Source organism: Cebidichthys violaceus, unplaced genomic scaffold, assembly GCF_023349555.1.
Source record: "Cebidichthys violaceus isolate CVI_PGR_0920_01 unplaced genomic scaffold, fCebVio1.0.p SCAF_5, whole genome shotgun sequence".
Lineage (NCBI taxonomy): Eukaryota > Metazoa > Chordata > Actinopteri > Perciformes > Stichaeidae > Cebidichthys > Cebidichthys violaceus.
In genome coordinates, this window is record NW_027176705.1 from 9002930 (window position 1) to 9030914 (window position 27985).

General features: G+C 40.3%; 1 protein-coding gene across 1 annotated transcript; it reads right to left on the minus strand.

Moving 5' to 3' along the window:
• Positions 1-1327: 1327 nt before the first annotated feature.
• On the minus strand, positions 1328-27957 carry prtga (protogenin homolog a (Gallus gallus)). The gene is made up of 19 exons (XM_068730742.1): positions 27891-27957; positions 26331-26633; positions 18833-18977; positions 18600-18733; positions 17960-18256; positions 17702-17861; positions 17062-17309; positions 15204-15368; positions 13797-14102; positions 12797-12985; positions 6506-6601; positions 6207-6393; positions 5375-5502; positions 5083-5253; positions 3050-3229; positions 2783-2906; positions 2522-2663; positions 2107-2220; positions 1328-1763 (listed from the first exon to the last, which is right to left on the minus strand). The coding sequence occupies exons 1-19, from the start codon at positions 27955-27957 to the stop codon at positions 1335-1337; spliced, it is 3585 nt and encodes a 1194-aa protein (XP_068586843.1). The 3' UTR covers positions 1328-1334.
• Between the last annotated feature and the right edge of the window lie 28 nt (positions 27958-27985).

The following is a 27985-nucleotide window of genomic DNA, read 5'->3' on the forward strand; positions in this document are numbered from 1 at the left end:
TTAGGCAATTACACTCTACAACTGTTCAGTACTGAGAAGATACCCTGTCAGTTAAGCATGTAACACTACATGACTTTTCAAGTGTACTAAACTTTGTTCCCTGAGTTTAGGAAAACAATAAGACAATAAAATAAATTCTTAATCGAGGTAGTATAAAACAGGAATAGCAAGGGCTGCTGCACACTGACATACAAAACAAAAGCAGACATTCATTATCTTTTCACACCATTACTCAATAATGGACAAAATGATCAAAAAACACTTAATACTGGCTCAGTACCTCAGCTACATCTGAGGAGATAAATAACAAAATGTATGTTTCCCATCCTTCAGTCCACACAACAGGTGGAGTGAGTGGAGAGAGCTGCAGCGCCCTTACCATCCAGTAAAATCAGGACAAAGTAAGAGAAAAGGACAAAATTGGATGACAATCGGAAGAAAAGTCATCAGGAAGTATAAAATGTAATGAAACTGAGGCAGCCCATCACAAAACGTAGGTATAAGTAGTTATTAAATATACAGTGGAAGTTTACCCGGAGGTAAACCGAGGTAGATAATAAGTGAAAAGGACTCACACTTCCCTTTCACTCCAGTGATAAACTCTCTTAAATAATGTCAGAAATGTCACTTTTTGTCACATTTTTGACAGTCTTTTTAAACATTCATGGTGGGTGAGATTTTCAAAAACATACACACACAAATAAAGAAAAAAAGAGACATTCATTGAATGAAAAAGAAATAAGTAAAATAAATCAAATGACCCCTCCCTGCCAATATTGTATACTGTAAAAGGCATTTGTCGGCTTTCTGTTCATTGTGTGTTGGACCAGGATAAAGGTTGAAAAAAGGTTTATTTCCTTGTTTCTTTCCAGCTTTCTCTCATACTTACATTCAGGCCTGTGGTACACTTACAACAGAAAATAACTGCAGGAGGTTTACGTGGATGAATTTTAGAATTTTGAAATGAATTGCTTCTGTTGTTGGCAGCAACATAGTTAAAGGATCAGTTAGACATTTTGGGAAACATGCTAAAGTAAAGTAGACAAGAAAGTGTTAGATGAAAAGATTGAAACCACTCTTCTATCTAAGTGGTATCAATCTTCTCATCAAAGTCTCACCAGAAGATGAATAATTGAGTATAAAAATCAAAAAAATATGAAGCTGCAGTGAGCACACAGATATTTCTATGAGGTGATCTTCTCAGCTGTTTTTCTATTTTAGTGCAGTTTGACTTTTTTGCAAGTGTACCACTGCTTTCACATGCACAAGCAAGCACACACACACACACACACACACACACACACACACACACACACACACACACACACAGAGTCTCACACACACTCAGTCACACACACTTGGAGAGAAAGTGCAGACTCAGAACTGCTCTGCTCTTCATGATGACAGCAGGTGGTCTCGACAGACTCCATTAACTTAAGGTCAGTGTGACTTTCCTCCATCAGCTCTCCTGACTCTTCAGGGGGGGCGCTGCATTCCGAAGCTCCGCTTTCCTCCGCCGTCAGAGACGGAGGGCGGCTGCTGGTTCCAGACGAAAGGTTGGTCATCTCTGTCTCGTCATGAGAGTAACGACCCGAATCACCGGTTGCGTGGCTGCCCTCACTGTTGGAGGAGCCCTCCGAGTCACCGGGACGCCAGAGCAGGGCCTGTAGGGTGGTGGGCTGGTCTGGAGACATCGAAAGCTCCTCTTCATAGGTCAACACTGTGGTCCCGGGATGGTAGGAGACGGAGCTGTGTCTCATATTCTACAACACAGAGAACACGTTGCTACAGTTAGTCTGAGTGTTTATGGCTCCGTTGTGTAGTTGCAGATAGCTGCAACCTATGCAAGCACTACTTAGCTCTAATCAGGCCGAGTACTACCTCCAACAAGCACCACAAAAAAGGTCTGCTTAGGTTTAGGATGAGGTTTGGGTCTACTCTTTTTATATAGCCAGGTTTATATGCAGCATGAGACAAGAGAGTCCCTTGTATTCTACAAATACTGGTAAAAAAAATCAATTGTGGGTATTTTTTTTGCTATCAATTTACAAGTTGCTGATGACAATTTAACGAGCAGTACTCATCACTTATCTGAATTAATCTTACCTGCACTGCTTTGCTGTCCTTTTTCACATTACTGCTGAAGGAAAACCATTTCTCTTTCTTCTCAGTGCTGGACTGAACAGGGCCGAGATAATTTATAATAAGATTTGTTCCACCCTACAAGTGAAAACATAAAAATACATATTTTAAATTATATTTAAGTCTGAAAACGTAACCAGGACTCTATTGTAAAATAAATATTATTGGAAGTGATACTCTTGCAACTACATTTTATGTGGTTCTGTGAACAGCAGGTCACACCAATTAGTATCTCTCTCAAAATACAATTTCATGTTTCTCAAAAAACTAAAAATATTTTACAAATTTCCAAACATTTTCCAGGCCTGAAAAAAACCTAAATTTCACAAATATTTCAGGATTTTGGTGAGCGTGTTATGCTGTACTAAGTTTCAAGTACCTTGGCATCAATGAAATTGTTTTGGCTCATCATCGGGACGCTCACATCAGCATGTTCAGCTTGTCCCTCAGAGTCCAGATGTCCTGCAGCCGAGGCAGAAGTGTTCACTCCTTCTCTGTATGTTTTAACAGCTGACAATTTCCTGGAGGGAAACAAACATGACGTCACCACAGACAGAGGATACTCAAGGAAATGTGGCTTTTGCTGTAAGAAACTTTATGTACTGGCAGCTGCTTCTCAGCATTCAGACATAATAGGTACCTGTTTTTCCCTCTGCAGACAATGATGAAAGCGCAGATGATGATGCAGATGAGAGCGATGCAGACTCCAACAGTGATCCCTGTCATTGACTTTTGGTCCAGGTGGTAGAAGCCATCAGAAAAGCCTGTGAAGGATGAATCAACATTGTTATCAATCATTTGCCAAAACGCAGTCGGAATAAGCTTAATCAATTCCATGCCTATGAAAGGAAAACCCCAATCGCAAGTTATGAGGTGATTCTGTCAGGATTACATTGCTGTTACTGACCTGTAGAGTGGGTGGAACCTCCAGAGAGCCGAGGATCATGACCAGAGGAGAAATCTGCTTGGACTGTCAGCTCCATCGTATGAGAAAACGGCCCATCGCCCATGTGGTTGGATGCAGAAACTTTCACAAAGTAAATCTGGCCAGGCTTTAGCTTCTCCAGCAGTGACATGGTGATGGTTCCTGTTGGTGAGATTTAACTCTTGTGTTTAACTGCACATTAACTGCACATTGTGAGAAAAATGGTGAAACGTTTTTTTTGTCTATTCAACCTTATTTACTGTTGTTTAATGGTTATTCATGTTCTGTTATTTTGAGGCTCCACTCTGGTGTTAATTACCCCGTTATATCTCTGTACGTAAAGCAAAGTGTAAAACTCACATTTCCCAAAATGTTCAACTATCCCTTTAATGTCTAAATATATTTAAGCACCCCAACATGAGAAATAATCTTAAATAAACACACATAGTTGTTGTACTGTTACCCCAAAGACAATCCTCATAGCTGAGAGATGCTCTGTGAGAGAAGAGCAGGAGGTCAGGGGATCAGGGCTATACACATTCCCTTATTCAGTACCACCCAGTCTACACACCACCAGGGTCCCATCAGAGACCAAAGAGAGGTCGGTGTTCAGTTTGAGGGGCTAGGGGGGCTGGGCTGAGCTGGAGGGGCTTTGTGAACGGCTTCACTTTTGACCCCTTCACCAGGGGGAATAGGGTGTCTTTTTTTCTTTCCTGAGGTCATCTGCCCTGAAAAACACCTACATTGCCTCAGAAACCAGATAGAGCGACAGCTTTACAATGCCTGTGACTGAGTGGAATGGTTGCTTTACAAAGAGTGCTCATTTAGTATATTTGTTGAAGTTGGAACTCTCCACTAAAACTTTCTTTCTGCCATACTCATATATAACAAAACAAAATTCTAAGAACAGATAACTCTCACTTGCAGTTTATATCTCTGTGAATCTGTCCATTAAAGAGTCACTTCATGTCTGACACAATTCCCACTGATTACACAAATTAGAATTGTACCATCCTAAGTGTAAATTCAAAAACAAAAAAGGCTCCCAGGTACCTGTTATAATGTGTTTTTCTTTAGACAACTTCATAGGAAACTAAATTTTGCTTGAAAGAGCACCTTTAGACCTGCACATAAAATGTCTGCTGTAGAATACACAACGAAACCAATTTTAAAACTTCATTGTTTTGATCCTGACATAGTTATAGACACAGTTATGTCTAATGGTTTAAAGAAATTGTTTTAAAAGTTAAAGTTAGGTTTATTGTTGTCATATACATATACACATATACAAAATTTTACTTCTGCATTTAACCCAGCCATAGCTTATTGGGAGCAGTGGGCTGCTGAGAAGCGCCGGGGAGCAGTTTAGGGGTTCAGTGTCTTGCTCAGGGACACTTCGGCACAGGACATGTAGCAGCCAAGATCAACTACACAATTACACAGTCGATGAAGTCTGTATGTTGATTATTTTAGTTTGACCATGATGAAAACTAATCACATACACAATCTGACACGGATGACACTTTACAGCACCGCAGAAAACATACAAACACGTGTGGAGAGCCTTATTTTTGCTTGTTCACATTGAGAATATGAGTTTAAAGCTGCATTTATCTGCAGACTTTAGATTAATACTTGATCAAATGCATACAATCAGAAAGAGATAATAAATACATTCAACACTGCTGCACTTGTATTTGCATAAAGTGTATCACTGAGAAAGATATGGTCTGTTCTGGTTCAAAATAGTCTTTGTATGAAAAGGGTCAATAAGAAAGTAAATCAAAATATTTGTTGTAATCACATTAAACCTCAAAAGTTGTCTTTTATCAGTAAGACAAAAGCAGTGAACCAACCTGCCATGGCACCATTCAGGGATCACAATGAACAGAGACAAGCAGGAGAATTAAATGAGTTACTGATTTCCAATGGACCATTTGTGTGGGACAGTAGGAAGTCTTTGTGGTTCTCCCTGCATACCTGTATAACCTCTTTCTCTCCACACTCCTCCTTACCTTCTCTTTGCAGCACTTGCCATTCCCCAGCTATCCAGGCGTTTCTGGAGGCATACAGGATGGTGTAATGTGTCACAGCTACGTTGGGTTCATCTGGGGGTTTCCATGAAACCAGCGCTGTGTCCTCTTCAATCAGAGTCACTTTCACATTGGAAGGGGGCAGAGTGGGAGCTGTGTGGGTGCAGATAGAAAGATCTTGGTCAAATAAAATTACATTGCAGCAGCAGCAGCAATCACAAACTTATAGATCATCATATAATACGATTTAAATGTTTGATAATTTTGCACTCACCATCAGGGAAAGTGCTCTGATAGACCACAGGGCTCCAGGGGCTGGACAGCTGGTCAATGTGAAGGCGAATGGCAAATTCATACTTGGTGTTAGGCTCCAGATCTCGCACCAGGAGGCTCTGCTCACTCCTGTAGAAGACATAACAGAGGTTTTTTAGGGGCGAGTTCATTCAAAACATACTACATTTCCTTTTGCCTAGATGAGGATCTATAATCCAAATCAGTTCAATGTGATTTGCTTAGGTTTTGAGATATCAGTTGTGTAGATCACTCCAAAACAATACAATCAATGGCAATTGTGTGCCACAAAATACAAAAATACATTCAATAACTTTAAAAGCTATGTGTCTTTCATGATGTAATTATATTAATCCACATGTGTTATGAAGTTTTATCGTGTTTGTAAACTGGTCCTTTAATAAAAGGCCTTGCCCAGCAGATGGTGATATGGAGCTGTACTGGCAATGGTGGAAAAGAAACAACTGAGAGTTTCTGGTGACCGGTAAACTTTCCCCAACAAGTGTTAGGAAAGTGTAACGTGTTGTAAATAAACATTTTTGGTGATATGATTCAGATCAGGCTGTGATATGTCCATAATATAATATGGTGTTAAGATAAGAGTTGAACCAAGTCTTCACAGGAAGATACACAAACACACAGTTAAATGTGTTTTAAATCTGGTTTCACGTTCCATGAAACACTCATTTCCAAAAAGGAAAGCATTATATAGAACTCCCCACAAATGTATTAAAGCTGCATTAATCAATTTCATAGTTCAACACAGGGATTAAAACTGCCTAAAATTAGAAGTTGTATTATGAAGAAATTCTTACGTCTGCAGGTAGAGCACCAGGGAGGCGTTCTGCAGGTCTACTGGGTTGCAGCGGACAGTGTAGTTGACCGCATGGCTGGAGGTGAAGGCTGGTCGACCCCAGTGCAGAAACACGGCGGTCGAACTGTTAGTCTTGATGTACATGTTATGTGGAGGAGGTGGAGGGGGCACGAGGCGATCTCTAACAGCTGAGAGATACGTTAAAAGTAATGTTATTTAATGTTCAAATACAAGCGACAGCATCATGCTTCAGAGTCAGACACACAAAAAATGTCTTTTCAAGTATATCGTGGGACTTACAGACACATCCAGGAGTGCTGATAGTCTGGTCAGCCTGGTAGCCATCTCCCACAAAATTATAAGCCAGAAGTTTAACGTGGTACTTCTTCCTTGGGTCTACATTAAGAAAAAAAAGAGACCAACATGTCTAAATAAATCACATCATAGAAATGTGAAACACACAAAATTCTCACAGCAAAATACATCAGTCTACTAGCAGTCTCAGATCTGGACTTCAGTCAACATCCATAGAGATTTATTCTCACCAACACTCAATTATTCACCATGGACCACAACACCAAGACAGATGACAACGTGATTGCTACAGCTAACAGGAAGCAGGAGTGTTACATGAAAGAGACTTGGACTGTGTGGGTGTGGAGTCAGTGAGGTCTTCTGGTTTGATGGTGTGGTGGGAACCAGAGGTAAAGCAGTGCGACAGATGCTCAGTGCCGTAAGTCCTTTGGTCAGTTTCTGCAGCACTCAGGGCAGCAGAACAGAGGAGCTCCACTATCCATCACCCTGTCACCTCGAGTCTTTTGATAAAATAAGAAGGCCCTTTCTATGGCCCCAACCAGGCCTGCTGGTCATTGGTCAGTGGCCACTCCTATTCAGGTCCAGAATCTGGGGGTCAAATCGAAGGACAAAATCCACTGGGAAGGACATTGCATTTCGGTCAACAGCAGTTGCAGGCCTCAGTGACCCTGAAGACCCTGCGCTGAACAAAAGCCATCTGACCAAATGTCCCTTTTACCCCTAAAAGAATAATGATCAGGGTCTGATTTGAATATTGCATACAATTTTGATATTCTGGGTCATATCTGTCAACTCCTACATACAGCAAAATAATGCACACTGATCCTCAACCTTTTGAATGAACGTATCTCAAATGCTTGGTCATGCTTAGGTGGAAAGATGAAAATCCCTTTAGTAATACTATGTATGCATATATTGATAAATTATGATCAGAGTAGTTTTTAATCTGAGATCTAGGTACATTTCAATACGTTTCAATAAGTAAGAGTGGGACCACTTGCCATTCTTGTCATTGTGTTATGAAAATAATAGTCTGATATATGTTTTTCAATCAGAAATTCACCCTACTATAAGTGCTACCTTTGAAACTGTTTGTGCTTACTAGTCACTGTGTATCAACTGTAAAATATGCTGCAATAGATGCCACTCTAAAGCAATATATTCTTGCTGGCTTGTTGGTTATGGAAGCACTTAAAGAAATGTATAGCTCAAAAATGAGCATGTGCATTTTACTCAAATTGACACTTAAATAATCTTGACTCTATTACTATTATTACAGTCCTGTCTATCCTGCAGAAAGCACACTTCTGCTGGAATATGAGACATTTAGGGTCTCTTGAGAAGAGGCAGACCACAGGCGATGAATGTATGCATGGATCTTAGAGAAGTTTAGGAGGGGTGGAGTCTAACTCCTTGCACCCCCATACAACCCTGAGGAGTTTCACTGGAGCCAGGCCAGGGCCAGCAGGTCAGGCCGAGATTAAACTCTGAAAGAATCTGAGGTCACGGTTTCGGAATATGAGATGAGCCTTATTTTTTCTACCCAGAGATTCTCCCTGTTGAAAACTATATAGCTATTTGCAATGACAATTAACAATAAAAGAAAAATATAAACAACTAATCACTGATATGAACCGCATCATGAATTCCTGGAAGAATTGTCTGTACAGGGTACATAATTGTCACGCATAGCAAGACTAATCTCAAGGAAAATAAGTTCTCTTGATATATTTATTTTTCTTGTTGCAAGAGATGAATAAAACCAGAAAGCCTGCACTTTTGTACAATGTCCACCTTGTTATCCAAAGTTTTCTGCCCAGTTTGTTATGGCTTAGTGTCGACCTCTAAAGAGGAGCAGGAACATAGTATGTACCTCTACCCATCCCCATAATACAATGGGCCTGTCGTAATTATGCAAGAGAGTAGCTCTGTGAGGGGGGAAGCTGTGACATCTGGGCCACGACCTTTGACATGGAATCTGAGCAAGCTAAGTCCTGCAAAAGGAGGGGTGATAGGCCTCTCTCTGAGCGGGGGAGGGTCAAGCAGAGGAAGTGAGTGGAAAAACAGGGAAACACCAAGAGTCAAAATAAAATGCCACTTAATAGGTGATAACAGTGTCCTGATCAGAGAAAACAATGGGCCCTATATGATGTGACCATGTAGCAACCCAATGACTACACTCTTTACCACAGAATAGTTGCCATTATTCATGAATATATTATGCTTTTCGATAGGATACTGATATTAAGCCTGCAACTAACATTTATTTCTATTATCGGTTTGTACCACAAATTCTTAGAGCCAAAGATAATGTTTTCAAATGCCTTGGTTTGTCCCACCAAAAGTACTGAACAGTGACATAAAACCCAGAAAAGCAGCAATCTTCACATTTCAAAAGCTGGAAACACTAATCTTTGGCATTTTTGTTTGAGTAAAAGACTTAAATGATTAATCCACTATTAAAATGTACGCTAATTAATTTTCAATTATTCTACTAATTGTTTCAGCAGGACCTGATATAGCAGTGAATGCAGAACTAGAGTTAAAAAACATAAATGTGGCTGCATTACCACACATTACCTTCTTAGAGTGCTGCGCTCTGCTAGAGTTTCCATTCTTTGTGTAAAGACATTTTCCTGTCCTTCCCACTGAGATAAATCTCACATGGCCTTACTCCCATAAATTATGCTGTTTGTATTAAAGGACATATTTGAGCCATTTGTGGTCACCCTTTTTTCTACAGCCAAAATTCAGATCCTGTTGGCCTCTTGAGCTTTTTGTTCTGCCCTGCTAAAGGCCCCCCAGGCCGCGGCAAGCCAGGCCTGAACAGGGGCCATAAATGTCAACTCCTGCATGAACCCTCACACCAGCATCTATCATCTCTCTCTTTCTATCTCTCGCTCTACCTCTCTCCTCCCCCTCTCTCTTTTGCCCTTACCCACACAAATCAACACAGACGCATACTGACTAAACACTAAGCATAATCTTTGAATGTTGTAGTACAAATCTAGTTTTCACACTGAGCACATTTATCCTTGTGTAACAAAAAAACATGTAAGATGGCCTGCGGCTATGAGGTAAATCTACAGTTGTGCACACAGCGCTGCCTGGTGCCAACAGGTATGAGAGGTATTTAAGCCTCGACTACGACTCATGAGCCAAGCAGAGAATACACATGCGAGGAAAGGTCACATCACTGTGTCATTTATACCCAACTGGAGCCTCTCAACACACATTCCTGTCTCTCAGGGTGTGCTTTCAATCATCTGGATTGGTCATAAGAGATCATTTAACAGCCAGCTCCGAGCATGTCCTTCTGCAGACGTACAAAGAGCTAAATCTGCAGCATCCAGTTTTGCTACAGCTGGCAGTTCAGAAATCAATGTTATTGGCAAGAAATGGATGGCTTCTGTTGGATTATAGGATTTGCCATTTACAATACACGCAGATTTAATTTGCAAAGCAATCCCCTGCTGAGAAAATTCCACAGTCAGCATTTGATGGTCTCAAGGACACAAAATGTGGACTCTTAGGCTACATCCACACTACAACGTTTCCATTTTAAAACTTCTAAAACTTTCCACAGAATGTGTCTGTTTGAGTTTATAGAGGAAGATTTTAGAGGATAATCTTAAGTATCAAGCACTACCATTATTAAAGACTACTATAATACTCCAACCAATCTACTTCCTGTTTACACTGGCACCCGCATGCCCAGTGTACGTGAATAGTCACGTGATATTCATTTTCAGGCGTGTTAGTATGGACAGAAATCATTTTCCGGAGATCGTTTTTGTTTTAAAACCCGGTAATAAACAAAAAAGTATTAGTGTGAATGTAGCCTTACATTAGAGCATCTGTAGCTTCAAATCTTTAGAGAGTCCTTCAAAATGCAGCTATAAACATTTGCAAATAATGCCTCAGAAATAATCTGCCAAAAAAAGAAGGTACTATGATGAACTACGTAGTTCCTGTTCATCAATTTCACTGTTACAGTACAACACACATTTCAATAAACCAAAGCCCAGTACACTCTGTTTCTATCCAGGTCATGTACTCATTTGTGAGTAAATATCAACATGTTGTTATTATTTGTTGTAATGTTGTTGTAGCAGAGACAATCATGGTATTTATTCATACTGCATTAGTCCAATAGTTGATCTAGCATTTCCTAGAAAGAACATTTTCTGTATTATCATTGTGGATACATAGCAGATACTCTGCTTAACGCTTGTGGAACAGACGATCTAAGGTGTGCTCCAACTCATCAGCAACAAAATGTACCTTGGCTCAATTAATTACACTCAAAGGTTTTGCTTCCACAGCTTCACTTTGTCTGGTATGACCAACAGCTTATGATGGCTAATGTTAGCAAACTTTAGATACGGTAGTAGAGATGCACCAATCGATCGGCAGGCAATCAAAACCGGGTGGTTTTCAGCTGACTGGCCATGATGTGTGACCGGCCGATCAGTCTCATATTTTTTGCTGGTCACATTTAATTAATTAATGGTGTAGCTATAATAATAGCAAAAAGTAATGTCTTGAAGAAGGAAGTAATAATTAGTGAAAAGCGCTAAAACCATTTAGACAGATTCCTCACAGCACAGCAGGGTTTTCTCTGATGCAGGATGTGTTGCCACACAGGGGGTCAGATGCTTTTGCACAGTGCTGCAGCGCTAATTCATGAGAAAGAAATCTCAGAACTGCAAGATAGCGGGCTCATTGTTTGGCCCACAGCTCAGTTGGTGAGAGGTTGCATTTCCTTTAAGTCTTGGCTAATAAACTATCTTTGTGGCTCTCAGAGCCAAACACAATGAGTCTTTGATGTCAATGCTCCTCCAGCAATGCTGCTCAAAGCAGTCATAAAACACATAATAAATCTGCCTCCACAGAACAGCTTCCCTCCCTTCAAAACACAGCCCTGGAAAGCTCCTTTATCAAAGAGGAACAAAAAGATGATTATTTTTATTCAGCCGAAGCTCTATTTGTTATTGTTGTTAATTTTGTTTAATGGCTTAATATTATCAGCAACTGTGACTGCATTTTCCTCTTTATCAAACTTAAAAAAACTGAAGAGCTCTCCATATTAGCATACATCAATACTACCAATACATAACATAAAATAAATCAAACATTCAAAACATAAATCAATTAAGTGGATTTTTGCAGTTCTTTCTTAAGATATTATCAAACTATCAAAGTAGCATCCCAGGCATGACTTTATATTTAGCTAAATTAGTAATTATTGTAATTGTATAAAAACAAAAGTGGTTGCCATTGGTTTCATAGTAGATGTATTGTGTTTAACCCATTGAACTAAATATCTAACTAACTAAATGCCTGCAGCAGTTGGAGTTAACGCCAAAAGTAATTTATTGTGCCACCTCATCTTTCTTTCTTTCTGATCCCATACAAGCACTGAGCTTCCTGATTTACAAGTCAGCTGCTGACCACCTGGTTGACCCCTCTAGCCACAGATGGTCAGTTGTCCACTGCATTGGCCGGAGCCCCCTCTCCTCACTCAAACAAAAAAAAGCCAAAATAAATCTGACCTAAAGGCCAGAAGAGCTGTGATATGTCCAAAACACCATCCAGCAGCTGCTGAAAAGATGCACACTTTGAAATCCTGCACAGAGGTTGGGAGGTCATGGAAGTGGGATGTGGTGCTTTTCTGTTGCACGGCTCAACACATAAGCCAATTAATCACTCATAAGCTTAGCTGTCGAAAGATGCTGCTGCTGGTTTTAACCACCACAAACTATTTCAGTTAAAGTTTTGTGAACTTAAACATTTTAAATGATGGTTAAGACATGCAAGTTTTTAATAAAAAATCTTTGGGAGTGTCACTTATTTGGATAAATATATATATAATATATTATACATAGTATAGTTCTTGTCATATTGCTTCACATACTCTAATATGTGAAAAAGAGTACTTTAGCTGCCTCATGACCCATCACTAGCATAATGAGATGTCATGTGTTGTGCTAGTAAGTCCAATAATTACGCAAATTTAGAAATTAGATAGCAAAAGTATACCTTTTCCACATCACAAACAGCATTATTGATAGGAACTTGTACTTTAAAGCACTAATGACTTATAGGAGTTTTTAAAAAAGTACTTTTTCCATCAGCAATATTCTGAAGTTTTTGTAGTGTTTTGTTGTTGAGTGTTGGTATTCACAAGTAGAATACGAAAATACAGTATGATGGCCTGCATAACAGATGACGCAGTGGCAGCAGGTAACTCAAATGATCTGAAACAAAACTTACCAAGGCCTCCGAAGGTGTATGTATTATCCAAGGCACGCAGTTGAACCGGGGCCCTCTCTGATTGGCTCTCCTCATGGTAGAAGAGTCTGTAGCCTTGAACACTGGCTGAGTTCCTGGGTGCGAGCTGCCAACGCGCCACGATGGTGGTGCAGTTTAAAGGCTCCAAATGCAGCTCGGGAGCCATAGGGACTATAGAAAGAAGTCAGAAAAATATTTCTATTTAGATAATGATATGTCGGCAATCCTACACTAACACAATCTTTTCAGGTCCATGAAAACAAAAGCACTCCAGAAAAATGAGAATCAAAATTAACAGTGCTGCTTTATAGACATTGCATCTTATGACTGAAGCTTTTCTGTAAACAGAAACTTGTTCTTAGAAAGCTGGAATCTCTTCACCAAGTTGTTTTCAGACTTCAGAGGAAGTTCCTAACCAGGATATTTCTTTGAAAAGTGAAACTACCACCTGATGCCTTAACAGCTGTTTCACACTCAATGCAGACCAGAGACAACCACACTAGCAGTCAGGGAGCAACTTCACACATTTATATTTCAGGAACGAGGGGAATGAAGTTTTCCAATAGAAGACTCCTGTCTGAGTTTAAACTGGAGACAGAGGGCATTAGAGATGGGCAAGAAAAACAAATCCTCCCCTCCCCCGCCTCAAAGCTTCAGATGTGGTTCTAAACAGCCAAATACTCTTTCCCACCCAGAGGCCTGAGTCCTTTATGACCCATGACTGAAACCCTTCCAATGTTACTGACAGTGTGGGGCAAAGGTCAAAGAGTAACAAACGCAATGCCTTAACAAGATTATTAGAGCAAGCTTCTCTCCTGATTCTCTCATGGTTTAAGCAGAAGAGGAAAGTTCAGAGATAATTCAGCTTTTTACACCAACTGTCTGTGTGTCTAGATGTTAATATTTTGTTGTTTGAAAATCTGAAAATCTTTACTTCATCATCTTTAATAAATACTGTTGGCAACTCTTCCAAAAGTTGTACCTCGAGCACTGGATGTCTTCGGAGTGCGGTGGGACGTCCAGACAGACTGCTCTCCCCACCCAACGCTGGTGGCAGCAACAATACGCAGCAGGTAGATGGTGTCAGGCTGCAGGTTTTTCAGGAGATGCTGGGTCTTGTCTCCAGGTAGCTCTATGGGTGAGACCATATTCTCAGTAGTGGTGCGATATGACAAACGGTAGGCGGAGACTCGGCCACGACTCAGCTTGTCTGGAAGGGGCTGCCAAGATACTTGGATGTCCATGGGACTGCGACTGGTGAGGCTGAGCTCAGGGGCACGGAGCGGAACTGTGGAGCGACAAGACAGGGAAGTTAAGACCAAAAGAACTCCTGTGAACCAAAGAAAACAGGAAAAGTAACCCCTGATGCTCTGAATAGATGTTCCTTCTGAAGGGTTGTCTTTACTAATAGGAAAGAGGGGAACCTTAAAATAGGGTTCAGTGGCTACAATTTTTTCAAAACATGGTAGATCACTGATAATATAAATTCAGTGGCCTCCCCATGAGCTGCTTCAATTGGAACATTAAGAGCTGAAATAAAGAACTTCAGTTGGTGCAAACAACACTATTACCTCTGTGACCTAATTCATACTCATTGTTAATGTTGCAAATCAATGCAGGGCTGTTTCATGACAATATTTGATTTTTTTCTCCACTCAGTTTTACAGAAAATAAACCATATCACAGTATATAGCGACATAAAATTTCATATAGAACAATACAGTTTATTATTCATATTGCTCATCCTAATACAAACTAACCCTAAAACTGAGCAAATAGAGGTGTCTACAGTTAATAATGTAGCTCCTCTGGAATTAGGTATGAATATGATACAGCTACACATCCTGTATTTAACTAATATTTTCATATGAAAAACTGACACACACAATCTTACATGTTTAAACTAATCAAAATACATGCTATTTATTTGTCCCTAATTAAAATCGGATTAAATTGTCTTTAGCAGAGCACAATTTGAGGTGACCTCAAGCTTGACCTGAAAGCTATGTAATATAAGTTTAATAACTTAACAGCCACAGATGGACACATGGCAGCATTTGACCCACAGGCCATGAGCAAATGAGGTTTGCCTGGAATTAAAAAAAACTTGAGGGGCATGAAACATAAACACAGATACAAAGACAAACACATGAGTTTGTGTACGTAGGCACAAACATACATACACCGTGTACACATACTTTGATTGTCTCTTACATAAACAACAAAGCTCATTCATAAATTATTCTGTAGACAAACTCTTCTGATGATAACATAGACTGTTAGCATCTCTTTAAAGATCCATAATATTGGTTGGTTCTTGATCTGTCCATTTCACTCTCTATATACGACTTGCTTATTGTTTGTGATCTTCACTAAGTGTAAGCCTCACCATCCTCGAGCGTGTGCTGGAACACGTTGTCCGACATACGACTGGCTCCCATGGGCATGTAGGCCACCACGTAGAAGGTGTAGTTACGAGCCGGCTCCAGGTCATCAATAATGTAGCGAGTTGTATCGTTTCCAATGACAACTTGATATTCCTCGTTGTTTAATCCTGGACAAATGATTATAAAAGGAGTTATATATTAAAACAATTACAATTCAATAGTACTTCTGGACACAACAGGAGACATCATATCCAGTCTGCAAAAAAGTGTAAAAATATGGTAAAAGTTCATGTTGTTGATATGGAACAAAACCGAACATTTTTTTGTTAATGTTTTCATAATTGAATATGTGTACAGTTTAATCACCAGTGGGGATACAGTTTATGTTTTCTCTCTTCAAGTTAAAAAAAATAAATAAACCACAGGTCAAATACAATTTTTCCTCGAGTCCCAAAAACATTTTCATGCATAGTCTTGTCATTACAAAATATTGCACAGCTACAGTCTTCACTTCCTGCAGCAGTTGTTTTTTTTACATTCATCTCCAGGTTCAATTGCACTAGTTTTTCAATTGACCTACTGTGTAAAAGTTATTTAATTAGAGCAGATTAGCAAAGACACACAAAAGATTTTTGACCTGGGTAAAAAAATTACCTGGTCTAATTTCTGACTTGGTAAACAAGGTACTTGAAGAGTAAAAAAAAAGAGCTTTCTTCGTAGTCTGAATGCAGCAGTAAGCCTCTCAAGAAATATAACAAAGTCTGCCTTCCTGTCCAATTCACACCCTCCCACAGCCCTCACAGAATACACACTTTTGGACACTCCATCACACGGCTAATTAGTTCCTCCTTTCATTAGAGCCTCCATTTAGTGCTGAACTTTTTTTCTTTAACTTTAGGTACAGAGCGTACTGTTCGATACTCAAGGTCAGCGAACAGCCATTCTCTGTGACTGGGAACAAGGAAATTGTGTCACTAAATCTAAATCAAGTGCAGAAAATCCCTGACAGATGCCAGTTATTCAACAAACCAGAGAGAATTTATTCAACATGGTCTTTTTATGTTGACCTCCTTATCCCCAACTAAATCTGGCAGGTGCTCCTTTCTCTCTAGTTGAATTCTGTAAATTTCACCTCCCCAAAGGAAGTCAGTGACATTATAATTAAGTGCATTGCTTGAGTGAACATACTGATTTTTTGAATGTGACTCTTGTTGTCAACAGCAAGAGTTCCCAGGAAAGCTGAAAGGCTATTCTGTTGCCACATTTCAACCCTTGTGCTTTAAGTGAATAGTTTTGTGTGCATTCTGCATTTTATCAGCCAAAAGGAAAGGAACCTGCATCTTGAAACTCAGCAGGGCTATAGAGGGTCTATAGAGGACTACTCCTGTTAGTCAAGAAAAAGCTTGTTGTTCTTCTTTATTTTAGAGAAGTATTTCTTTTTTCTTCCCTTGACCTCTGCCCACCAACATAGCATTGACAACACATAGCAGCTCCCACAGTATAGTAACAAAATTTAAGTTGGGCTTTGTGTCGTTGCAATGTGGCTGAAAATGAAAGATGTTCGGCATCCCTCCATGTTACCAGTGCCCCAGAGCTCCACGCTCAACTGCTGGCAAAAGTCTGCATGGTGGCACTGAATGAAGCGTTTTGTGTCCTCCGGAGGACCCCTGTTAGCAAATGATGTATCATTGCAACGATACAAAGCCGGTTGATGCTAAATTTGTGTTCTTCCCTTTTAAACTAACATGAAATGTTTAAATAAACGACGTTAACCTTTCCCTGGAGACAGTATCCCTGTGTGACAAAAAGACAATGAAAATCTTATCCTTGTTATCTGTTGTTTGTTCAAACGCCACTCACCTTCAGCCTTCATGTAGTGCACTGAGTAAGCAATAACTTTATCTGAGTTATACTGAGGCCTTTCCCAAGCCAGAAGGATGGCGGAGCTCGACACGGTATCAGCTTGGATATTCCTTGGAGCACTCGGCCGATCCTCAGACATTACCACGATGAGCCTTGCCATGGAAAGAACCGATCCCTGCTCGTTCTCTGCCTGGCACTGATAGATGGCATCGTCCTCAGGGATGATCTGGTTGATGACCAGTTTACTATGTGACACAGACACACAAAGATGAAGAGTGTGCAGACAGAAAGCTTCATCCCGAGGCTCCTTTACCAGGATGTAATCATTCTATAATTACCTTTAACAAGCACTGACAATTGAATAAGGATCTGGAGCAAATTATAGGGAAATAAACTAAAACCCCATTTGCACTGCTGTAAATTATTTAGTTTCCTTTCTACTGTAGGGAATTATTTATTTAAACTGTTTTAAATTAGCCAAGAAAGACTGTTAAACAAGCGTTTCATGGTGCAGTAAAATGAGTTAGGGTTCCTGTTTCCATTATCTCTGTGCATACAGACGCAAATACATGTGACTAGCAGAGAAAGGGATTTATAGATCTCAGGAATTATTCCTTAAATGGCAAGAGGAATATACCTGTTGTACATCTTGGTTCGACCATTGGAGTGAACTTTCTCTCCATTCTTGAGCCAAGTGATTTGAGGCGTTGGAAATCCTACAGCTTGACACACAAAGCGGGCGGTACCGGCACGAGGACGGGTCAGGCTCTCCGGCCACTCGACCAAGGAAGGTGGTGCTTTATAAGGAAAAACATCAATGACAAAAACATTTGTGAATTATGAATTATTAAAAACAAATTCAAACATACATAGCCAAACTACAGTATATCTGTACCTAACACAGTGATATTGGCTGAAGCGACTGTATAGTTTCGCGTGCCAGGAGTGGTGGCTCTGCACATATAGACTCCTCCATGCTGGGGCTTGATGTCTGTGATGATGAGGTTGCCGTTTCCCAACACTTTGGTGTTGTAAACATCAATAGACTTGCTGTCTGCTCGGCTCCAGGAAATGATGGGTCGGGGATTGCCTGTGGCCATGCACTCCAGGATGGCACTCTGATGCAGCGACACTGAAATGTTCTGTGGCCCAGCAATGATGCGTGGCCTCTGGGGAAGCTTGGGCCTGGGAGCTGCAGGGAGAGGGAGGAAGACAGCTTTAGTGCATGTGAGGTTATGTGACGGACATCTTTGAGCGAACAAATAAGCCTTTCAACAAACTATTGACTGGTCTACAACTGCTTGAGAGACTCAAACCAATTACCTCACCGTGACATTGCAGTATTGGTTTTAATATGATAAATCTTTCCCAATTTCTCTCCTCGAATTAATTATAGAACACCAATCATATTTGATAGGTTTAGGTAAATGTCTACAGCAAACACAGTTTCTGCTTTGTGATGGATATTTTACAACTATACTATGTGTTGATGCCCTTTACACAAAGCATTTGCAAAAAGAGGTTTACTGACACACCTGGGGTTACAGTGAGGGTGGCCTCTGTGCTTCGGCGGCGGCTGGCAATGTTGGTGGAGATGCAGCGGTAATTTCCAGCATCTGCCCGCTGCACCCCGTGGATCTGGAGAACACCACTAGGCAGGACTGTGATTCTGGATGACAGACATGTGATACAACATTTATTACATACAATATGGAACAATTACACATCAGATATTCATAAAAACTGATAATGAAAAAGAATGTCATACCTTTCAGTGGCAAGGGGTAACGTGACCCGATTGAACTCCCAAGTGATGATGGAAGGAGGGTGTGCACTGATTTTGCAGGAAAACCTGGCAACTGAGCCTTCCGTCACCACTATAGATGTTGGCTGGATTGCAAAAGCGGAAATACCTGCAGCAAAACACAGCAACAAGAAACAACTTAATTTTATTTTTCCCTTCAGAGTGAGATGGTATATACTGTCATCATCTCTCTTCAGCCGCATATTGAGATTGTACATTTGCCATGAAGGCAAAGGGAGAGCAGTTGGTAACAGCTTCTGGTAACACACAAAATGAACTGTGTCTTGTACAGTAGAGTTCTATCACTATAATCTAAACGCTATTATAAACATAAAGTGTGTGTGGCAAGTACTACAAGATGAAAAGATGATTAAACCTTGTTATCCATATCTGCATTTCAGACATCCATCCATGCCTATTACCGAAAGCTACAGACCTGCTGAGTGCTGCTAGAAGGTGATGACTAGAGGGGAACAGCTACATCCTGCGTGGATAGGGTTTCCCTGAAACTGAGCTGTTGTCAGCCACCAGCTGAGCAGCAAGCAAATAGGGCCCGACATAAATTACAATAAGGCCTTTTATGGTGATCCGAACAGCCAACAGACGTGTAGTTGTTTTAGCATTTTTGTTAATGAAAACTCTTTTTGACAGTGGGTCCTTTTGGGCCATATTAGCCCTAAAAGCCATTAAGGTCACCCACTGCAGTACAGTCCCCCTTTGTGCTCAAAGAGCTGCAGAAGCCTGAGGTCAATCATTTGTTAAAAAAATCAATTGCACTGCTGTTTGTGACAAAGAGCAAATACTGTGATTATCAGAAAACAGTAAGCATCACAGCACACTAAAATGTTATTCATTATCATAAAAATAATACATGGTGCAAACAGAGATGGAAAAATCAATACACTGTAAATCATTTTTCTGATGGATCTGATAAAAAAGCTGTATAACTTTGTATTCTACTAAATGACATAAACATAATTCATAATTTCAGTAGGTCCGTTTCAAGATGCAAAACTGCTGGCTGCTTTTAGGATGAAACTATCATCTCACAAGTAATGGATAAACAAACACACTGTGGTGCTCTTTGACCTCCGTGCACACATCCAAAGCGTCATGCTGCAGTGAGCCATCAGCACTCAGCAGAGAAGACACAGAAAGAAGCAGGAAACAGAGCACCAAGTTAAAACCACATCTGTCACGTATTCAGTGCGAAAAAAATTGATAAATTAATCAATTATTTACTAAATGAGTAACTAAACATGAGATAACGTCATGAAACCAAAAAGAGAAAAAAACGTAAACTGTAAAAATACATAAATGACTGAATGACTGAAATTGGATATTTAACATCCTAATAAGTATTTTTTTTTTTTTACAGTTACATGCAACACCATGCAGTGGTAACCCGTGCTTTCAAGAAAAGTCTACAGGCAATCTCTCCACTGTCATAAACACACTGTAGTGTCTATGAAGGCCATGGTGGATGGCTGTGTGCGAGCAGTGTTGCCAGGTGTTGTGGTGCTAAACAGCAGGAGAGCTCTAACTGCCAAAAAAAAACATTCAATGAATTATGACTTTTACACAACTGACAGCGCTTTGCCTCCAAATCTAGCTGACATCTGTGGAAGAAAGAGGGAGTCATTTTGGCCAAAGGAAGGGGTGATAGTTTTGTTTTCTAAGATTAGATTATGAACAATATTGTATTGCATTTCTGATTACTAGAGTATTTTAAATAAATGTAATGATTAGTTGGTTTTAGAGACGTATTTTATGATGGCTGCTTGGTCTGTTTTTTCCATTGTCATAGTGTCGTGATAGGACCCGATATGAGAGGCTTGAGAGAAGTATGAATCTAAATGACTCTGATTATTAAATTAATGGACGTTGTTTACATCACACTGTTCTCTCAACATGTTCCCTCGCAGACTGTGAGGGAACATGGCGGGTATGTGCCTGATATCGTTCTTGTCGGACAAGAGGCAAACTGTCGTCACAATCAGATTGTTTGGCCATAGACACGTTTAATCAAATTAGTCTTGAGCTGTTACCCCTCTTAGCTCCACTGTGGTTGTTTGATGTGAAGACAGAAGCAGGGACAGGCATTCAAACCCCCCTCCTTCACATGCACACCGTCTCCCACCCCCGAGTGTTAACACAGGCTTTTACAAAAATGCCATTTATGTGCTGATGTGATGTGACTGCAGGGCATGAGAGATGAGTTGCACTGATCCTCTGCCTCACTACTTTGCCTTTCAGTCAAATAATGCCGGATTGACAAACAGCAGGATGATTATTGATTATTGATAAACTACTAAGACAAGGAGGAAAATCTATAAGTTACTAGGGTTTGTCGAGCATTGGCCAGAGCACTCCCGGCTGAAAATAGGAGGCTGACCTTCTGCCTTGAGCGCTCATGTTTGCCGAGGGGCATCTAATGTGCAGATGAAATGATCAAAGCAAACATGTCAAGCTGTTTGTGATTTAGTTTAACTATCTGCCTTGAGCCGTCTATTCCTCGTGTTAAGTAGATTCAAATTAAGTTTTTCACTTTCACTGAGCGAACGTGTGCATCATTTCCTTTAATCCACCAAAATACATAAATATAAAATCTTTGGGTTAGTTTGCCACAACATTTTCGCCAACTGGAAGAAGAAGAGCAATAGGATAAAGAAGAACACATTCCTAAGCCTATTCCCCAAAAGCATGAAGAAACAGTTTTGACTTCCCAGCAATCTCACCTCTCACCTCTCACCTCTGACCTCCACAAATCCTGGTTAGCACCCAACTCAGAGCCCTGCATGAACACCCCAAACCAGCACTACTGCTCACTGCAAACTGCCTGCTGTTCTCCAGCTGCGACGTCTTTAAATGCTGCTTCATAATGACGTAAAGTGACAGCAATGTCCAGAGTTCAAAATTTAAAGCTAGAGATATACAAATATGAGCCTGTCCACATGCCTTATTTATTTCAGTATGTTTCCCCAAAGAATGATGTATTTGCTTCACTTCAGCTTGCAACAGATGGGCCTGCTGATGCCAGAAGCTCAACAAACTAAATGTCAGAGGACAGGTCAGGCCCAAACAAAGGTTCCCTTACAAATACCAGGAATTAGTTCAGCCCTCTGTCCTCTGGTTACTGTGGTCAGTTTCTCAGCCAGGAGACAGCGCAGCATAGTCTATGCGCAAGTGAGCTTGAACACATGACAGGATGTTAACTTCAATCTGGTTTTAACATTGTGGATGAAGCAGTTTGTGTTCAGTTATGTAATGTTAAGCTAGTTCAACTATGTGGATGGCTATGATGGTCCCCAACCATCCCTAGAGTCCAAACTTTTAGGGGAGACAGTAAAATTTATCATCTTCTCCTGATCCTGCAAGCTGCATGAATCACTGAAACCCCTATGAACATTTTTACATGTCCTCTTCTTATGGACCACAATCCTGTGATGTGGTGCACTTGAATGCACCACATGGTTACACCAAAATAAATTTTTAAGGACATTTACTTATTCCACAACTCCTTCTGAAAAACGCCATTTTTCAATTGAGTGATGAGCCCCCTTCAGTGACCCCACTGAACATAAATAAAAGGCTCTTGGCAAAAAAGAGAGCTGATAAGCAAGAAGCAGAAGAATGCAAAGCTGAAAAAGCCCACAAATCAATCACTAGGTGGCTGGCAGATGTGCTGCTGCTAAACACAGGCTGCAGGACAGTCAAGTGACCACTGGCCTGGCTAAACAAAGAACTATTCCCATGAGCAGTGTGACCTCTGAAAGCACCGTGCGAGCGGTGGGGGAGCGGTGTTGGAAGGAGCATTCATCCCCTCCTCCAACCCCTTATCTCTGCTACAAAGTTTTCCAATCATTCAACAGCAACCTCCACTCACCACAGACAGTGGCTCCATTGTCTTTAATCTCCATATCACAACATAGAGCTAAGAAAGTAAATCTGTAAATAGCTACATTTTGTTTTTAACAACAGCTTTATACTTTGTCATGCCGTATTAGAAAAATAAGTTGATGGCAGATAACAAAATAAAAGTTGTGTTATATAATACGACGGATAAGCGAGAGAGTAGACCCACTGACGACTATTATAGCAACTGATAAAACGAGATGAGCATCTCAAATTGTTGTAGGAAAGATTCTGTCTCACTGCCCTCACTGCCCTCTCACTGCCCTCCATCTATTGAACAACTTAAAGACACCTCTGACCTCTGGGCCTGCCGTTCAGGGGAACCATGGAAACCTTTGGTGTCCAGCAGAGGAGAAAAACAAGATTCCAGGCTTTGAGTTGTCTCACATCAGGCCATTTCATTCATTCACCCCACAGCTCACACTGGGCAAGATTTGCTTTCGTCTTATTGGGGTTTCTAATTGTGCACAGCGAGTGCTAGTCAGACCCATTCCTTAGCAACTTAAAATAATGCTGTGGTCCTGGCCTAACGCCTATGGACACACCATTAAGGTAAAATAAACTTTGTACATGAACAGCAGCAGCTCCTTCAACTAACTCCTTTGAAGCTCCTTCTGATCTCAGCTTTAAACACAAATAAAACAAGAATAATATGCAGTATAAGATATTTAAATTCTGTATCTGGGAAAGTGACCTTACTAGCTAGAAACAATTAAACAACCACACTAAAACTGTAATCTAGGATGCCATTGAAATGCACTGGCACTTATTCTGCGGGAGATACAAAGTTGGATCGGTAAATCCCTTAAACAGATTGCTTGGGATGACAGTTGCAAATTAAGTGGTCACCACAAAACAAGCACTTTGCTAAATTACTTTTCATTCATCAAGCAGCAACAACATACACCTTAACGAAGCACCATTTGTGGGTAATGTCAAGTTAAAGTCAGTATAGTAATCATAAATAAATGCACTCGATCAGTGTGAACACATAATGCTATACAACATAGCTGAGCTGTTAATAAATTGAACCTACAACACAGGCCCTCTCCTCTCTACATGATTGACCAGACGCCCTAAATTTCAACTGTTCCTAGAACTGGTGATTTTGTCCCCAGCTTGTACTGCATCAATAATGCCAGGGTCAGCAGATCATTATCATTACAGACTGGTCAATGATTTTCTTAAACTATCATCATGTCTGAAACCATCCAGACTGCAATGCATACGTAAAACTCGACATCTCTGGGCAAATTTCACCATCTGACAGTGCCTGCTTTACACCAACATGGGGGCCACAACTGAGCCATACAGATGAGATGAGGAATCTGATATTTTTCTCAGTTTTCATGCCTCACGTACCTGTGATCACATGGAACAAGAGGCCAAAAAGGAAGCTAACTCAGGAGACAATCTCTCTACTGAAATCCTCATCAATCTGAAGTCTATTGACAAAAGTCACATGGTGAGGATCATGTGTCGCATTCCTTTTCATCGTGGCCAAATCCCTTCTCACCTTTGTGCTTTAGCAAACCAATGTTTAAGGTTACCCTCCATCACCATCACATTTCTCAAAGAACAACTAGCATGTCCAAAGCTTCAGTACATGAGCATGGGACTGAAAAATTCACCAAGGGTACTACTCCTGCAGACATTAAACACATTCTAAAGGACTAAGCTATTGGAAAGGAAACGGTAGCATGCGTCTGATAGAGAGAGACATCTAATTGGCTCTGGAAAGGAGGTACTGAGGCTCCCAACTTGTTACACTATGCATCTCTCAGATGAGGAATTAACAGTTAACACAGATCAAATTCAAATGACCACGTATTGCCAAAATAAGAAAAAAAATAGGCAGGTAATAGAACAGAGCCATGCTGTTTAATGAGGATTGACACCCTGACTTTTCAATCAAAATGTAAACTTAGAATCAATCTCTGATGTTTAACTTTTACGATTAATGTAATTAGCCTTTCAGTGGGGAACAGATCCAGCTGTTCTGTCCGCTGATATCAGGACAAACAATTGCCCCCAAAGAAACCCTTTTCTTTTGCGAGCATGCAGGACAATGTGGACAAAACTGCAGAGTGAAAAGGTTTTCACCCTTTTGCCAGAGAAGTGAGGCTGAAAACAATTGTGTGCAAAGCCTCCAGCCCCTACTGACCTGGTAAGACCTGCAATAAAGTTTGGTCATTTAGACACTTGGGGTAAGGCAGTGGTACTGGGAAACAGCAATTCACATTTGTGTGTGTGTGCGTATGTGTGTGGGCACACCTCTGTGTCCTTCAACTGAGCATTTCTCAGGTATGTGCAAATTTTATGAGCTTCCAGATAGACCCTCAAGCAGGTCTAAGTGCCATTTTAAACTAACTAGTAAAGCTTACTGGCAGCCTTTATCACCTCTTAACTTCAAACTATAAAGCAGGTATACCACTCAAATAATGAATGAACTATATATACTTTGTAAGTACCAGAAAATATCTGACTTAAGACTGGGCACTCTACCAGAGAGCACTGCATGTAGTTTACTACAACTTCATAATAATTCACGTAAACTGGCTCAACAAACATAAAGAACTGTTGTGTAACTAAAGCTAATTGCACTCCATTAAACCAAAGTTTATTACCAATCATTCCAAAAGTGCTGGCAATGTTATCAGCTCCTATTAATCTAGAGGAATTCTTTTTTTATTTTACATGACAGCAGACTTTTTATTCTTTATTATCTCTTAAAAGAAAATCATCAGAAGTAATTTTCAGCAACTTGGATCACATTGAGAAGGAATTGAACATGGAAACTAGGATTACAAAGCAACCCCAGGACAAGACATGCAAAACAGCCATTTTCAAATTCAATGTAAAATAAAATGTCAGCAATGTTAAATATGCATGTTGTAGTACAAGTGAACGGATTGCTGGCAGGGTAAAAATGTTAACATACATTCTGCAAAAGTGGCACAACAAGATGCATGGCCTGTGGTGTGGGAGGAGGTTCAGGCAGAGTTGGTCCCAAAAGACCAACTCTGCCTGAAGCTTCTCTTCTCCCCCTTTAAAATACGAAGCCAACTCGCACAGCACCGGATGAGAAAGCATTCAAAAAGGACAATTCTTCAAGCGATCAGGGTGCAATAACATGAAAGCCCCAGCCAGTGAATAGGGGTCATCTGCTCTTTAGCATTGGAGAGCCGGTCTCCTGGACAGCTCCTAACCTTTCAAATCTGCTGCCCCTTCATTAACACACCAATGGGCATATTCCTCTTCCAAACAGCATCTTTTTTGGGCTCTAACTTTGAAGACTTTGTCCGTCTTCCCTCTCTGCTACCACCATAGCTGCCTCAAATGCAATGCTGAGCAGTAAAATAAAGCAAAGTGTAAAATTCCATGAAGAATTTATGCAGGGAGATTTAATCTCACCTAATGATTATTGCAAAATAAATGGTAGCAAAGACCCAGAATACAAGACTTTAGACTCTGCCGGAACATGGTTGGAGTTTGCCATAACCTAAATCCCATCTCATGTCCTCAACACTTCCAGCATGATACTCACTTGCGATTGTAAGACGGGCTTTCTGACTCAGGATTGCGCCATACTTGTTCTGAGCAAGGCACTGATAGAGCCCTTCATCTGATTTGTCTCCTCTTCTGCTCTCCACCTCTGAAATATAAAGGGAGCCATTGGAGAGATGGTACACCCGTTCGTTCTCCACCACTTTTACTCCATTCTTGAGCCATCTGACGTCAATGGGTGACTCTCCATGTGCCTGACAGTCCAAAATAACAGCTTCTCTCCGCATGACAGTGACATCATGGGGCTCCTTGATGAAAAATAACTCGCTAAAGCATAAAACACCTGTAGAAAGAGAGAAGAAAAGCATGTGAGTGAAGGGGCCATCACTAAAAGGAGTCGAGTAAAACTACTGGCTTAAAGTGATCTAAAAGGTGAGTTTTCAGTCAATAATTACTCTTATTGGAAGCTGTGGCTCAGTATCCTCTGGATCAGTGTTTATAGTCTCAGGTGGATACAAGTGTGACACTAATCAAAACACCCTTGTAAGGTGAAATATTATATTTGTGAGGGTTGAAGATCTACTGTCCCAGGCTGTAATCACATTGTAGCTTTCATTACCACTTCAATCCAATTACTTACAGCTCATAAAGTCACCAGCTGAAGGTGAAACTGTTGATCCGATTAGTCCCTTTAGTTTACACAGAAACCTATTACTGAACTCTCAGAATGAGCTTTATGTGACCAAATAAAGAGACAGTGTCATTCCTCAGAACCCAATATATCAACAGAATACATTGCAGGTACTTCCAAATCAAAGCAATAACATGACAACCTGCAACATTTTGTCCCAAAGCAAAGGAAGGGACCACAGTATGTGTAGTCCTTCCTGAGCAACATCTCCAACACCAGCTCTGTGTTTGATATGATATGTTCTGATTCTGTATCAGCAAATTGTTCTTTGTTGGATTGACTCACTGCTGATCTCTCACTTCACCTCTGTAATTGGATGATGGAGGTAAGAAGATCATGGAGTCAAACTAACTACATACTTTGGAATACTTAACAATATAAATACTGCCAGTGTACTCTTGTTAAGCCAAACTACCAATTTAAAGCATCAATATGATGTGCTTAAATATGTTTTTTTTTAAAATACATCCACAGCATTAGTATACCCTCATCAGTAACATGCTCTCTTTATATTCAGCTGTAGCTTAGAACCGTTTTAAATTAAAGTAACGTTAGATATATTAGTCAACAAACCTTCCAACAGTTAAACGGTTCAATTGAGTAAAGTCACTGGTGAAAAACATTTTCTATACTATTTAATATAATGTTAACGTTATATCAGATATAAAGACAGCTGGCATTCGAAGAAAAAACGGCTTGAAAGTTAACTGATGGTTTCTCGGATAATTGTCCTGTAAATAAGAAATTTAACGTTAACGTTAATTTATTAAGAAATGGAAATGTCAAAGCCGGTTTATCAAGTTATCATGATGACATTATTATTCGGACAGTCGGAGTGATGTTCCTAATTGTGAGTGTTTAAACTTTAACTTAACTCACATGCAAAATATAGCTGAAAACGTTCCTTACCTGAGATTGGAAGAAAAGCGAAAAAGAACAGCAACCGCTGATATAATTTCCTTTTGACAGGCGCCATTTAACTACATTAATTGTCTGTGCATGTT

Bases quoted from the DNA above. Each gene is read 5' to 3' on its own strand.
- prtga (XM_068730742.1), bottom strand. From the start codon at position 27,957: ATGGCGCCTGTCAAAAGGAAATTATATCAGCGGTTGCTGTTCTTTTTC. The intron at 18,257-18,599 runs GTGTGTCAGTAA...CTCTCCCTGCAG, and splicing joins CACCCTCACTGTAACCCCAG to CTCCCAGGCCCAAGCTTCCC. The intron at 5,254-5,374 runs GTGAGTGCAAAA...GCACCCACACAG, and splicing joins TCAGAGCACTTTCCCTGATG to CTCCCACTCTGCCCCCTTCC.